General features: G+C 38.8%; 1 protein-coding gene across 1 annotated transcript in view; it reads right to left on the minus strand.

Annotated features, from left to right (window-relative positions):
* CFAP61 (cilia and flagella associated protein 61) overlaps positions 1-13,432 on the minus strand; it is a 106,952-nt gene that overhangs the window by 37,217 nt on the left and 56,303 nt on the right. Inside the window, exon 18 of the mRNA XM_050709837.1 lies at positions 1,794-1,892. Coding sequence (XP_050565794.1) covers positions 1,794-1,892 — 99 coding nt within the window. The remainder of the gene's footprint in view (positions 1-1,793; positions 1,893-13,432) is intronic.

Genomic DNA, 13,432 nt, shown 5'->3' on the forward strand with positions numbered 1-13,432 from the left:
GGGCTTTTCCACCCTTAATGATTCTATGAACTCAGAGACTCAACACCGACAACTTATTTTACTCCTAGTACCAGAATACGCATTCTAAAACATCAGAGCTGACTGGTACACATTAATTGCTGTTAGTGATTTCCCAAAATTATCCTAGAGGATGATGACAATAACAAATAGAGAACCAAAGGGAGAAACAAACAAAGTTGCTTTCATGTCCCGAAGAATTTTAGAACAGAATGTCCAGGCTTTCTGAGGTGCTCTGCATCCTCCGTACTCACAAATACCAGAGGGAAATAAATAAGTGAAGAAAATCACTTACAATTCTGAACTATAATCATGCAGAAATCTATAAATAAAACGGACATCAAGAAGAGATGAGGTTTTTCAAAAGCACCTTTATAATTGAGGTACACGGCTCCTGGGAGACTGACACTCCAAAATCACAGGGATGCTTTCAAAAATCATACCCTGCAGAGTTCCATTTCACTCTTAATCTGCTTTCAAATGTTAACAGCTAATTCTGGGGATGACAGCCATGAACAGCAACTTTCTGTCAGGGTGGATATTTTGTTATTACAAGTCTTTTTTTACAGTATATTCCAGAAAAAGTGTACATGCATTTGTGTGAGTATACAATCTCTTCATTTCCTAGACTTGTACTTAAAAACACCCCTTTCTACAGTAAAAAAAATTAATTCTGGTAACTAGTTATCAAAAATTTCTTACTCTTCACAGGGCAGAATTCCAAATATGGTAAGTTAGTTTTAAACATGTCCACATCACACCATTTCCATGGCTTTGTAGAGATTTCTGTTTTAAGGAGACATTGAGTTGTTTTGTCATTTAAAGAGCTGTCTCCTGAGGGCTTTACTGCTTTCTAAGTAAAAAATTGGTAAGAACAATGTGCTGGTTCCAAACGTCACATGCCAAATCCAAATAAATTATACCAAGTTCATCCCCAGCTACTCAAAATGACTGTGCTTCTCACTGTCCAGAACAACAATGATCTTCTCTGGAGCGGGGATTCCTGGTCACTACTCCAATATAAAAAATAAAATGTCTAAAAGAAATATACTAAATTTAAGTGAGAATTATACACTGTGAATTTTAATGAGGCAAAATTTTATCCTAGTAGTTGGAAGCTACTCTACTCATTGGCAAACAAGAAAACTTGTGAAAATATTTGACCACTCACTGGACACAAGCATCTTTCAGTCTTCCCTTGAGATGTTCTGCACCAGAATCATAGCTCTGCCAGCCAGGGGACAGTGAGCATAAGGGACTGGAGCAAGACTTCCAAACACAGGCCAATGACTGACACACAAACAGTTCACAAGCAGCAGGATTGATGCAGCACAGTTCTTCCAAGTCTGTCAACTTTATCTTAAATGTTCCCCTGCGTACTCTGCTCCCTCCCAGGTTGTCAGCATTATTTGGAACAAAACTCATGGAAGTTAAATTAAGCAATATTTAAACATCAAACATACATCTTTTGTCATCTATCCTTAACCTGGAGATCTAAGCAATCTAAGAAGTCTTGGACAGCAGAGCAGCGTTCTGGTATAATATGATGGACCACCGTCCTGAAGTTACTGCTTTAGTAATGCTTTGTGCTATTTCCCTAGTAACAGTTATATTTAACACATTTCACAGGTGAATGCATGTTGTATAGAGAGACTTGATTATTTTGAGAGCACCTGCCTATGTTCCTATTTAAAATTTAGCACAAGTTCACAGAAAATTACAAAGTGTTATGCTTTCCTTTGAAGCTATGGAATTGTTTAGATATTAAATCAAACCTGTTAATTAAAAATCTTCTATGTTTGGAGGCTGGAAGGTCTTTTCCTGGAAGGCCATGAATTGAAATCAAGGTCAGATTGTTAAACTTCAGGTGCGGACTGTGGAAAGAAAGACATGCCACAGTTAAATCAATGTGATTTTGCTGAGGCTCCATTTGGTACAGCTATAATGTGAGTGCATTTTAACATATAGTTATAAGCTGTATTGACAGATAACTGATTTCCCCAATCCATCCTTACGGCTCTTATTCGAGCTGTAGCACAATGTTGTCTCAATTCTGACAGAAATATTTAGATTCTCTCATGTCACTAGAAACTCTGATCCTAAGACTTTCTGGCAGGACTTAACTTCCATGACCATAATAGATATAGCAAGACCACCAAGTCTTTGCTCAAAGGCTGGAAAAAAATGAAAAACGAAATCCAGTACTCAGTCTGGTGAGTCTCACTGATTTCAAGCACTTTGCTTAACAGGAGTGGATCAAAGAATGAACTTCAGGACCAGCAAAAGAAAGGTCAAGAAGCACTTAAAAAAATCATGCTGGAAATCCGCAGTTATTTAGACACTTGCTGAAAAACTGTGCAATACTCTAATTACCATTTTTATGTCATTTGTCGAGTACATGCTACAAGGGAAGTCAATCTCTGCAGCAATGCAACGTACTATGCTTAAAGCAGGGTTCTAAAACATGAAAGGTCTTGTCCAGAGCAGTGTACTTCTTTGTGTTATTTTCATGAGTAATGCACTCTTTCCAGTACACCACCACACAACATGTGAAAACACAGGAAGCTGTGGTCCTGTTGGAGAACTGGGAACAGCTACTGCTGTTCATAGCTCACCTTCCATAAGCAGAGACATGGCTGCAGGAAAGGAAAAAATTATTCCTGACAACAAGTAATGTGGCTGCTTCCTGCACCAGGTCTACTGAAAGGAGGAGGCCATATCAGAGGAACAAGACAGACTTCAATTCCATGTGCAGGAGGATACAGAAAACAACTCCTTTACACAGGGAAGGTACAATGTGGTTTGTCATCTTGCTAAGATTGTGTCTTCGTACAGAAAAAGAAGAGTACTTACTGCCGTAGTTTCATTAACACCAGAGGGTGGGGGGGAACAAGACTGACAGTATGTTGAACTAAATGTGATCTGACATTTAAAAACAAATAAATATTATGAGTGATTAAGCCTTCTAATCTTCAAGGCTTTGTGTAAGTTAAGTATGGATTGATGCAAATGGTACAAAGGAATCAGAATGTTTTTTATCAACCGACGTTAATTTGTTATTCATACATTAAAAAAATATATTCAAACAAAGTTAAAGGTCATACTTAAACCAAGGAATTTTGAGGTTATGGCTGCCACTCTCAAAATGCGTATTAATAGTTTAATTCTGGATTATGGATTATCTATGGTAAGTCTCCATGCATACTCAGGCCAAGCACAATGTAATAAATAACCTTAATGTAACAGAGTGCATATATTTATACAGATTATGGGCCTGATTCTCATTTAAACTAAGGTCACTCTGCAGAGGTGGGTGTAAATAGAATTTGCTCTTCATTTACAGCCACATTATGCTGGGTGAGTGATATAAAGTGGTCTTAATGTAAATGACAGTTAGCCCAATATATTGAGCTGAATTTAAAGTGTACAGGATGCCATCTGCGCTCATGGAACGCTTCTAGTTGGGTGCAAATGTGAGTAATTGCAATAAACTATAGACACCTAAATAGTATGAGTGCTTGCCACATAGTTTACATGTAATTATGAGGAAAAGGGCTACAACAGTACACAAACATCCCAGACATTCTTCTATCCTGCCTGCCCTCCCAGTACCGAAGTTTCTTTTCAACTCAGAGTTGAAATCATCTTTCTACTTGCCCCATGGCCTCTTGCCAATGTCTCCAAATCCAGGTGCCATAATAACATTAGGTTTAAATTACATTAACAACAGTCAGGATGAAAATGCTGCAAGCAAGCATCAGAAAAATGGCAGAATGAAGGCCCCAGGCAACAGTAACGTACCTGTTTTGCATGGCTGCACAATGATGCACATTATTGATCTGATCACATGCTATTTGCTTCTACAGATGCTGTACCTCTGTTTAGTCCATATGGTATTTGTTCAGTTCTCTCCCATCAAATGTGAGGCTTCAGCTCAGACCTCTCACTCAGTACGATTTACTAACAATTTACTTGTACCTCAGAACTCCCACGGCATTCCCATACACCCCAAACATTAATTCATGTTTCCCATTCATTCATCTTGTAGGCATCAAATCATTGATTAGCAACTCTTTGGAATACTATGATGAAATCAGTAATAACTTTGATTCCTATTTTACGTTTAAAAAAAATCAATACACAAAGGAAATTGGATTAAAGCTATCAAAAGGGGGTGCTGATGTCAGAGGCAGAATAGAAGAGACCCTGAGTTGGTACCTGACACTGCCCTCCCGGTCCCAGATCTCAACTTGGAATTGCCAAAAGTGAGTGAAGAACAGCTGCAGGCTTCTTGGCTTTGTTCCCTTGGCACCGAGGTGCCACATGGCAGAAAGAGGCAGACACCCCACGGGCGCCTCGGTTTGGAGAAAGGCCCACTGTTAAGCAGCTCTCTGGCCACTAACCACACTGTGGCTCAAACTGTGGGTGGCATGAATTGTGTTTCTTCTGCAAAGAAGAACTCAAGGTTTGCAACCACAAACTATGAGGTAAAGCATTGTCTGAGCAGAAAGTGGAAGACTGGAGGTTAGAGGTGTGCACAGCGGAGAAGATGGCAGGGCAGGGAGCTTCCCCAGTTTGGAAGCAGATGGTGGGAGGTGAACAGATATATTTTTTTAACTGATTTCCACAAAGAGATGAATGGCGAAGCCTCCACAATAGAAGACAATCCTCCCCCTACCACTTTGGCCACTTGCCACATTTGCCGCAGCAGGGAGCTCTGGTTGGATTAGGGTTGGACTAGATGATCTTAGAGGTCTTTTCCAACCTAGATGATTCTCTAATTCTATGATTCTGATCCAGCCAACGGGGCATAAGGTTAGACGCTTGTGATGTTCTGAAAACTTGACAACTGCAGAGCCTTCAAAAAAAAAGTCAGGCAATAAATGATTATCTCTGTCAATTTCATGCAAATAATGCTCACATTTGCAAACAGGGAAGTAAAATTCTTCATCACCTAAGGATCAAAGTTATTGGGTTTAAACACAAACTAGCATTCATGAAAATTATCGGAATCTTTAAGTACGAAAATAAAAGCAAAAACTAGCCATGAAGATTATAAAGGTTGATTTGAGAAGTGCAGCTGGTATGCCTCAGCTTAGGATTTTAAATCTATATATAGGCACTTAATTATGAGCCTGAAAAATACAGGCAACCTGTAGGTGCTTGGCTGTGGTTACTGTCAGGCACTGGCACACAGAGTTACAGGCAGGTAACGGGTTCGACTATTTGGGACAGCGACTGTCAGGCACATTACCACTTGACATCATTCACCCCTTTTCTCCACATATCATTATTATTTCTAGGCTAACAAAAAGATGGTTTATTTATGATGGCTGGGGATTCCTTACTGATGCCTAAAAGCTCTTAATAATGGGAAAACAACAAAGGCTCTGAGAAACAGGTAGAAGAGAGAATGTCTTATGTGCTTCTAAAATATATGCCGACGCCTAATAGGGAGTATGGTAAAAGCACAGGTTCCCATTTGGTGAAAAAGTCTTCAAGTTAAGAGCCCGAACCAATGCAACGTTAAACAAGTGCACCTGCATTTCAGAAGCAAGTAATTCCAGCCGGGATTCACGTTGCTGTGGATACAAAGGGAAGAACAGCACAAAGATACTGGTGAAGCAGGGAGGGATTAGAGTATCTAGGGAAATAAGTAAAAGGTGTTGGGTTTCACTACACAATTCTAGAGGACAGCTACAAAAGCAAGTCTAAACACCCCTGTCCTTGAAATAAAATTGGATTACCAATTTATTGTGACCAAAATCAAAGGAACAAACAACAAAAATTTTAGTATGTTATTTATGTATATCTGCAAATCTGTTCAAATATTCCTGGCTAGTTTCTCAGGATTTTTTGCCTCCATGCTTTTCCTTCTTGGGTGTGTGGTGCAACAACAAAGGTTTAGATGGTGAAAAGGTGTCTGAACGAATTATTTAACTGCTTTCTTTAAACCCCTCATCACAAATAATGAGTCAAATCACCTTTGTAACAGCAAATAAAGTGCAGCAAAATAGTCTACCTGAACCTATATGTTTCAATTTATTTGAAACTAAGCATCACACTTTTTTTTAAGTTTTCCAGTCATTTATAAAAAATAAAATAAGAAAGGATTACAGAAGATAATACCAACATGACTACCAAAATAGGTAGCTCCATTTACTGCCCTCCTGTATGCATAATTGTTGAACAATTTAACTTTCATATTTGGCATTCCAACCTATCCAAAAGTAAAGTCATAATTACCCTCAACTTTCATGTAGCAGTGCATTTAAATACAGCAGCTCTAGATAATTCTAAAAATGGTAACAGTCTGTTTTCAGCACTACCAATAATTAGGTTGAGAAATTCTTGCATTAATGAAACTCTGATTCAGAGAAATTTCCCCACTGCTCTGCAACAAAAAACGAACCTTTCAACTTCTGTGGGGAAGAAAGAGCCCTGAATGAGAGAGAGGTGATGCAAAATGAGACCCTGCTGTTTAGGGCACAGAAAGTCCATGTACCCAGGTATAGGTCTCACCCCAGAAGGAAGGTATAGGCAGAACCTCTCCTTGACACAAATAATACAACAATTTATGCAAACCTGTTTTTTTTTTTCTTTTTGTTTTAAAAGGGGAAGATCGGCACCCCACACTTTTCAAGAGCAAGGTCATCAAGACATGACTTTGAGAACAGATATCTCCAAAAGGAAAAGATTTTCTAACATATTTTACAGCTCCACACAAAACTGCAAATAAAAAAGCTCAGCTTAGCAAAGGTTGCTAATAATAATAATAGTGAAAAAAAAAACACCACATATGCATATTTTTACTAAGTGATGAATATGTTTCTTAGTACTATAGACTTTAGGAGCAACCTTTACAAGCAATGCATTTTCACACTGCACTATACTAAATTGCTTTTGTTTACTTGGACAAAGCCCATTGCTGTCTTAGGCAGAGCTGAAAAAGCCTCTACCTTTCCTCTTCCTCCCACACTTCAGACAGCTACATTCAACTCAGACAAGTAAGAATCAGGTATGAAGATATGTGAAAATAACACAGCAGAACCGTTTCCCTGTATGGTGCTATGTGATGCCATCCTGGTATTATGAAGGCTCTGCAGCTGATCTTACACTGCCTAGTTAGTAAGCTTTTGGTAAGATAGTCAGTGACCGAAGCAGAAAGGGTTTATTGTTTGCATCAACAATTACCAAAAGCCTCTGTTCTCAAGAACCTTAGTGAGTGCATCAATTACAAACCTCAGAACAGGATTTTAGCTTAACTGCTGACCAACAGATGTTCATCTACAAGTCATCCATCTCTAATTACAAGTAATCAAAGATAAGCCATTTCTCCATTGGATCAACCTTCAAAAAAAGTGTTACGATTGTGAATGAATTTGCTCAAGGAAAGAAGGGATAACAATAAAGTCTTTACTGGGACACCTTTCAATGCAAGAGTCAAGAAAGAGGTTTTCCACATATACATTTGCTCTATAAACTGTGCTTGTTTATAGACTCTTCCTCTTTCTGCTTGTTTATAACTCTTTCTCCAAAGACCAGTGACAGATGTGTCAAGAAGAACACCAGCAAAACTAAAACAATAAGTGAATCTGATTTTCAGTAGCTCACATTTAATGTGACTAACACTTTTGGCCCTGGGCAATAGGTAAGTCAGTTGATTACTTCAGTGGGAAAATTCACACCTTCTTTGTCCCAGAACATGACTGTTTCTGTTCCAAGACGGGCCACAACATTGGTGATATACACCACCCATTTCAATTTCAGAAAATACTCTTTAAATTGTTTAGAACATAGATTAAGAGGGAAATGTTTGGGTCTGATTTTAATTTATGAAATATTTCAAGATGAAATTTCTTTTAAAAAAGAAGAAACCCCAACAAAACATTTTGTCATGTCCCAATAACTATCTCCTTATATGAAAACAATGTTCACCCTTAAAAAGACTTACATTTGGATGGAACAGTACTTTTTAATCAAGTACAGTGCTTTTTTCTGAAACTTCCTACCAGCTGTACTGCTGATTAATTGTATCAGATGCTGAATTCCAAAGGAAAGCAGCCTACAAGCCCAGGCTGTGAAAGACACGACCACCACTTCTGACATCTTATGCAAGAATCCTTTCAAAAAGCCAAACTATTTTTAGTTTGACCCTTCAGTAACAGCCTTCAATGATGCTGCGAGTATTTCTCTCTCCCCAGCTGCCTGCTCTCCTTCATTGGGTCTCTCTCTGCAAACTTGGTACTTGATGGCACAAACTGTGTTTTTCTCTCTGTACATTGTACTTTCAATTCTTTGTTTAATTTCTCCTTTTTAGGCAGCTTTAAATCACCCCCTAATCTCGATTACTCCCTGAATGTTACCAAACATGTCTTCTCCCATGTTCTTCTGTCAAACTCCTGTCCATATCATGACTCATTTCTCTGAAACAATCCTGCTACCCTTTTCCCGTCACTGCTTCTATTCTTTCTATCCACCTGTCATTTCCCAGCAACTGTTTTTTGCTTTCCTCACCTATGTCAACTCAGTTTCCCCTATTCTTTTTTGCGCCATTCTTCTCCAGTGATTGTGGCTCTAAACTGTAATTCAGTTGAGGCTTTTCTCCTTTGTTAGACTAATTCTTTTCCACACTTTGTTTCTCAACCCATATTGACCCTTGCAATTTTACCACTAAGCTCTTCCCCATCCCTTAACCACCTCTCGTTCAGCTCTCTTCTTCTACTGTCTGACTCTGCGTCTTGCCAGTACTTGCAAGGTACACACCAGGCTTTGAATGGGCACACAGGTTAAAGTGTGTAGCACACAAACGCTGGACTACAACAACTAAGAGGAAATTAACACAACCTAAAACTGAGTCTTAGGTACTTGCTTATTTACACATTTACTGCACAAACTGCATTTCTGTAGCATAGTATGAGCCATATTCTGACTGGTCAGACAACCCAATGACAGGTTTCTTAGAAACCTCTTTACAAAACTACAATACTCACCCAAGATTTGTTGTAGTTCCAGGATCTTGCTTATTAAAAAAAGCATGGCAAAGACCTTATACTATGAATTGCCATATGACAGAACAGGAAAATCTGAAGAGCTGTTTCCGTGACCCATACAAAACACACATCTGAATCTGACACACACATATACCTATGCGGGAACACCCCTACCTACAAAGTTTACAAGATTAGCACTGTTATCCCAAATGTATGTTGGCTTTGAATTTGACCAAATCCAAGTACCACTAGCCATTGCTTTTGCTAGAGCATTTCCGAACTAAAATTTTAATTTTCATTCCACAAATGTTTCCGTATTTCACCCTGTTCAAAGCACAAAACAGGGCAATTATTTTTCTAGACAGAAAATGAGGGATATCTCATGATGACACTGGTAGTTACAGTCTCTAGCTGTTTAAACCTAATCACCTGGCAGATTCAAGGTCACATCAACACCATTTTCCACAAATAAAGGTACCATAAACTGGGAAGTAAAACTAGAGTGGCTGAGAGGTTGCTGTTTTGTCTACTCCTGTGTGAATGTTTCAGTGAATAACAGAAAATGAAAATTCCAACTCGTTAACAGGACATTTGTAATACTATTGGACAATTATCAAAGTCAAAATTAAGTTGCTTTTTTTTTTTTTTTGTGGCTGTCTATTTACCCCAAGTTATTGCATGTTATTGCAAAGGAGATTAAAATTTTGACTCTGATAGTGGTTGATACAGATTTGGCAATGCTTCTTTCACCCAGATGAAAAAGTATGCACCCTAGAAAAGCCCACGGATGTCAAAAGTGAGGCTCCCCTTGAATTTGATGAGCTTGAGATTTGTACCAATATTTCTCCTCCTAATAGCAAGAGCATGCAGAAAGAGAAGATGCTCACAAAAGTTGTATGTTCCGAGGCACCACCCCAGCACCACATTCTCTTGACAGAAAGCTGGCAGCCTGGGAAGGATCGGGGCATGCATGGCTGGCAGAGGATTCAGCTGGGCCAAAATTCCTGATCTCAAACATCTGCATGTAGCAGCTGCAAATCTGGGCCTCACAGCACCTTCAGCCCTGGCAGTCTGATGAGCACAGCTGCCTCGCTGATATTGCATCCAGGAAAGAGAAGCAACTCTGAGAGGTACAGTGCCGCACACTGTGTAGTGCCCATCTCTTTACCCAGCCAACGTGACATTTCCCCAACAGCGCATCCTTCCGAAACAGCCTGTGCCCTGCAGCTAATGTAGAACCAGCGTTGTGCCTGATTAATGCCAAGATGCTAGCAGCTCCCAGGGAAACAAACCGCACAGCACAGTGTGCTACAGGTCACACAGAAAGGCAGCACAGTGCTTGGGTACTGGAAGCAACCAAGATACAGCACTGAGGAGCTCCATCGAACCTAGCCAATCTTCACTCAGGGAATCTAGATTATAGGGCATATGGTAAAGATTCACCATCTCATGAATATATCTTATGGACACCCAACTCTCATTGCAATGTAAACTGCATTCATGCTCTTCTCCTTCCTGGGATCTGGACAGCAGTTACAGCAATTCAGAAAATTTAAAATTTCAGCTCATCACACATTCAAAAAAAAAAAAGAAACTACCCTCATTTGTATTGTGATTTGTGATGTTCGCTTGCCACAACCCTTACACTGCATGTTAGAGTAAATATAGACCAACAGGAATCTAATCTACATCAATCGCTGGAGGGCAGAATCACAACATAACCATCAGCCAACTAATTATTTCTCCATTTTACTAGTCTGAGAAGTTTGCTTTCAAACCAACCCAAAGGCAGGTTATAGACTGCTTTGAAGAACTCAATACTTACAACACCTCTGCAGCAGCTCTGGGAAACAAACTTCAAAACAAAGAAAAATAAATATGAACAGAACAGAAAGTACAGCTACTCCATCACTTCAGCAAAGAACTGAAAAGCCTAAGTGTGGTGTTTGCACTTGCAATGCTTCTTTATTTGCTTTGAACTGCACTGACCAGATTGCTGCCAGAGCTGCTCCGGGTAGTCAGGTTACCGAGCTCTGTTCAGAGCTGCTGAAACAGCCACGCCGATGGCACGCCCAGTCACCAGGTAAGGCCTGATAAATATACTTCTATAAAAATTCTTCTGACTCACATCAATTTTGAAACAGGCCTTTTATGAGAAAACTACTATTTCCAAGATCACTTTAAATATACAAAAAGAAGTTATGACTACCGACATATAAATATTAACAAAATAAAATCTGCAAATACTTACAAGTTGAAAGTGCGAAAGAACAGTTTGGGCTGAGACAAGTATTTGTGTATGTTTTAAGGACAAGTACGTGAAGTTGAAATAATTTACTTAAAATTGAAAGCTCTCTAAAACAAGAATATAAACTACAAGATAACAAAACATCGATGCAAATTGAGTTCCATTTTTTGGCAGAGGCCAGTCAAACAGCTGCTGGGAATGATGAGGACCCATGCCCTCTCCCAGTTTATGTCTGGTATCAGTCACTGACAGCGTTCATTATGATAGAGACTACACAACAAGGCGAGATACGACCTATCGTATTTATCTCTGTCACAACTTGATCTCTATTCACCAGAAATGATGGAAGGCAACAATGTCTGAAGGATGCGGGCCTGGTGACAGTGAACACATGGTCAACTACAACATTGTTCTGGGTTTGCCTTGGTATGAAAAAACGGCAGTCAAAAGGAAGCACATGTATACCGATTCTTGTGGCAAAGATAGGTAGTATAAAACAATGAAGATCACTAAACCATTCATTACATGTTAGCTCTGTGATCAGCAAGTAAGCACTAACTATTTAATTAGTCAACTAATTAGTGACAGGCAACATGGAAGGCTTCAGATGTTCTCAGACAAATGCAAAGATAAAAAGCCTAATTAAACAGCAAGCATTATGCTAACTATTGCCAAACAGGACAGATGTGCAGGATATTGTATAATACTGTGCTGCCAGATAACGGCAGTTGTAGTTGTTCTGTCAGAAAGTGTGCTTTAAAATCCCCAGCCATTTCTATGTTCATCTCAGACACCTTTAACTTAGGAAGGGAGAAGCTGTCCTGCAGGCAGACTGACTGTGTTGGATTCTAACTCTATTTTAAGAGAGAAATTCATGACTTTGACAAAAAAAATACTTTAATACATTCACTTTTTAATGCAATAACCATTTTAAAGCATCCAAATGGAAAGAGAAATGTATTTCACAACCTTTTCATACAAAATGTGGTCTTAGCTGCCATTCATTTATTGCTATTTTGTGTAGCAATTATGTATATTTGCACCATCCTCAGAGAATAAGGCATTGTTTACACCAGAGGTTGGATTAAAAAGGGTTTCGAAATCATGGATTAAAAAGGGTTTTCCCTATAATTAGAAGACAATAACGCTTTCCACAGCTATATGCAAAGAGGTGGATAAGAAGCTAATTGGCTCACTACACTGGAACCAATGACAAGATACTGCTGTGAGCAAGGTTTTTGCACTCTTGCAGCCAAACTTCAATCACATGCCCTCAGAGCGTACTAGTTAACATGCTGTTCTGTGAATCATCCACCGAATTAAGTACAAATGCTATTTTTTGAACTGTATGTTTTTCTGGCCTAACTCTGCTGCTATGACCATCATTCTTAACTCATAAAAGCAAACAAGAAAAAACAAAACACTCTGCTCTCCTGATAAATTAGTATTTAACAATGAGCTTATTTTTAAATCATTTCAGTACTTGGGAATAGGAAGAGATTAAAATGTGCTATAGCTGACATTCTTCAGGAACTACATGTAGGGGAAGAATGATTTAACGGAGATCTATTCAGCTTGGTACTTCAATTTCTAGGTGTTCACAGTGTTTAAAATCTATTATTTATCCGCAGTTGCTCTTTTTTCTGCTGAAGGTCACCTCCAAGAATTGGTATTTTCAGAACTCTGAACTCAACCCATTACCCCTGTTCTCATATTCATAGCTACTGATATTCTATATTCATGAAAATAGGTTTTTCGTGCTCAAATCATTTTCAGATCCAATTTTCATTTAACATTTGCAAGCTGAATGCTTAAAACAGCTTTCTCATTTATAAATTAAGTATATGTATACTTTATCTCTGTGCAGACAACAAAAATGTAACTTTTTAAAATTTCTTAAATCAGACTCTTTTTTAGGGTCTTCATTCACGATAATTTGTCAATGGTAGTGACTCAGCACTGCAAGCTTAAGTGAAGGTCACATGTATCTACTGGAGGATCTGTTACAACTTTTTCTTGATTTTTTTTTTTTTTAACACCAAGTCACTCAAACGAAACTAAAAACACCTTGCAGTTTCAGCCTAACCACGCTTTGGATTTCTTTGGCTTGATTTAGTCTGATGCTGAAACAGTTTTCTCCCCACATCCACAACAAAGGGGAGGCAGCAGTGCC

This window comes from Cygnus atratus, chromosome 3 (assembly GCF_013377495.2).
Source record: "Cygnus atratus isolate AKBS03 ecotype Queensland, Australia chromosome 3, CAtr_DNAZoo_HiC_assembly, whole genome shotgun sequence".
Taxonomy (NCBI): Eukaryota; Metazoa; Chordata; class Aves; order Anseriformes; family Anatidae; genus Cygnus; species Cygnus atratus.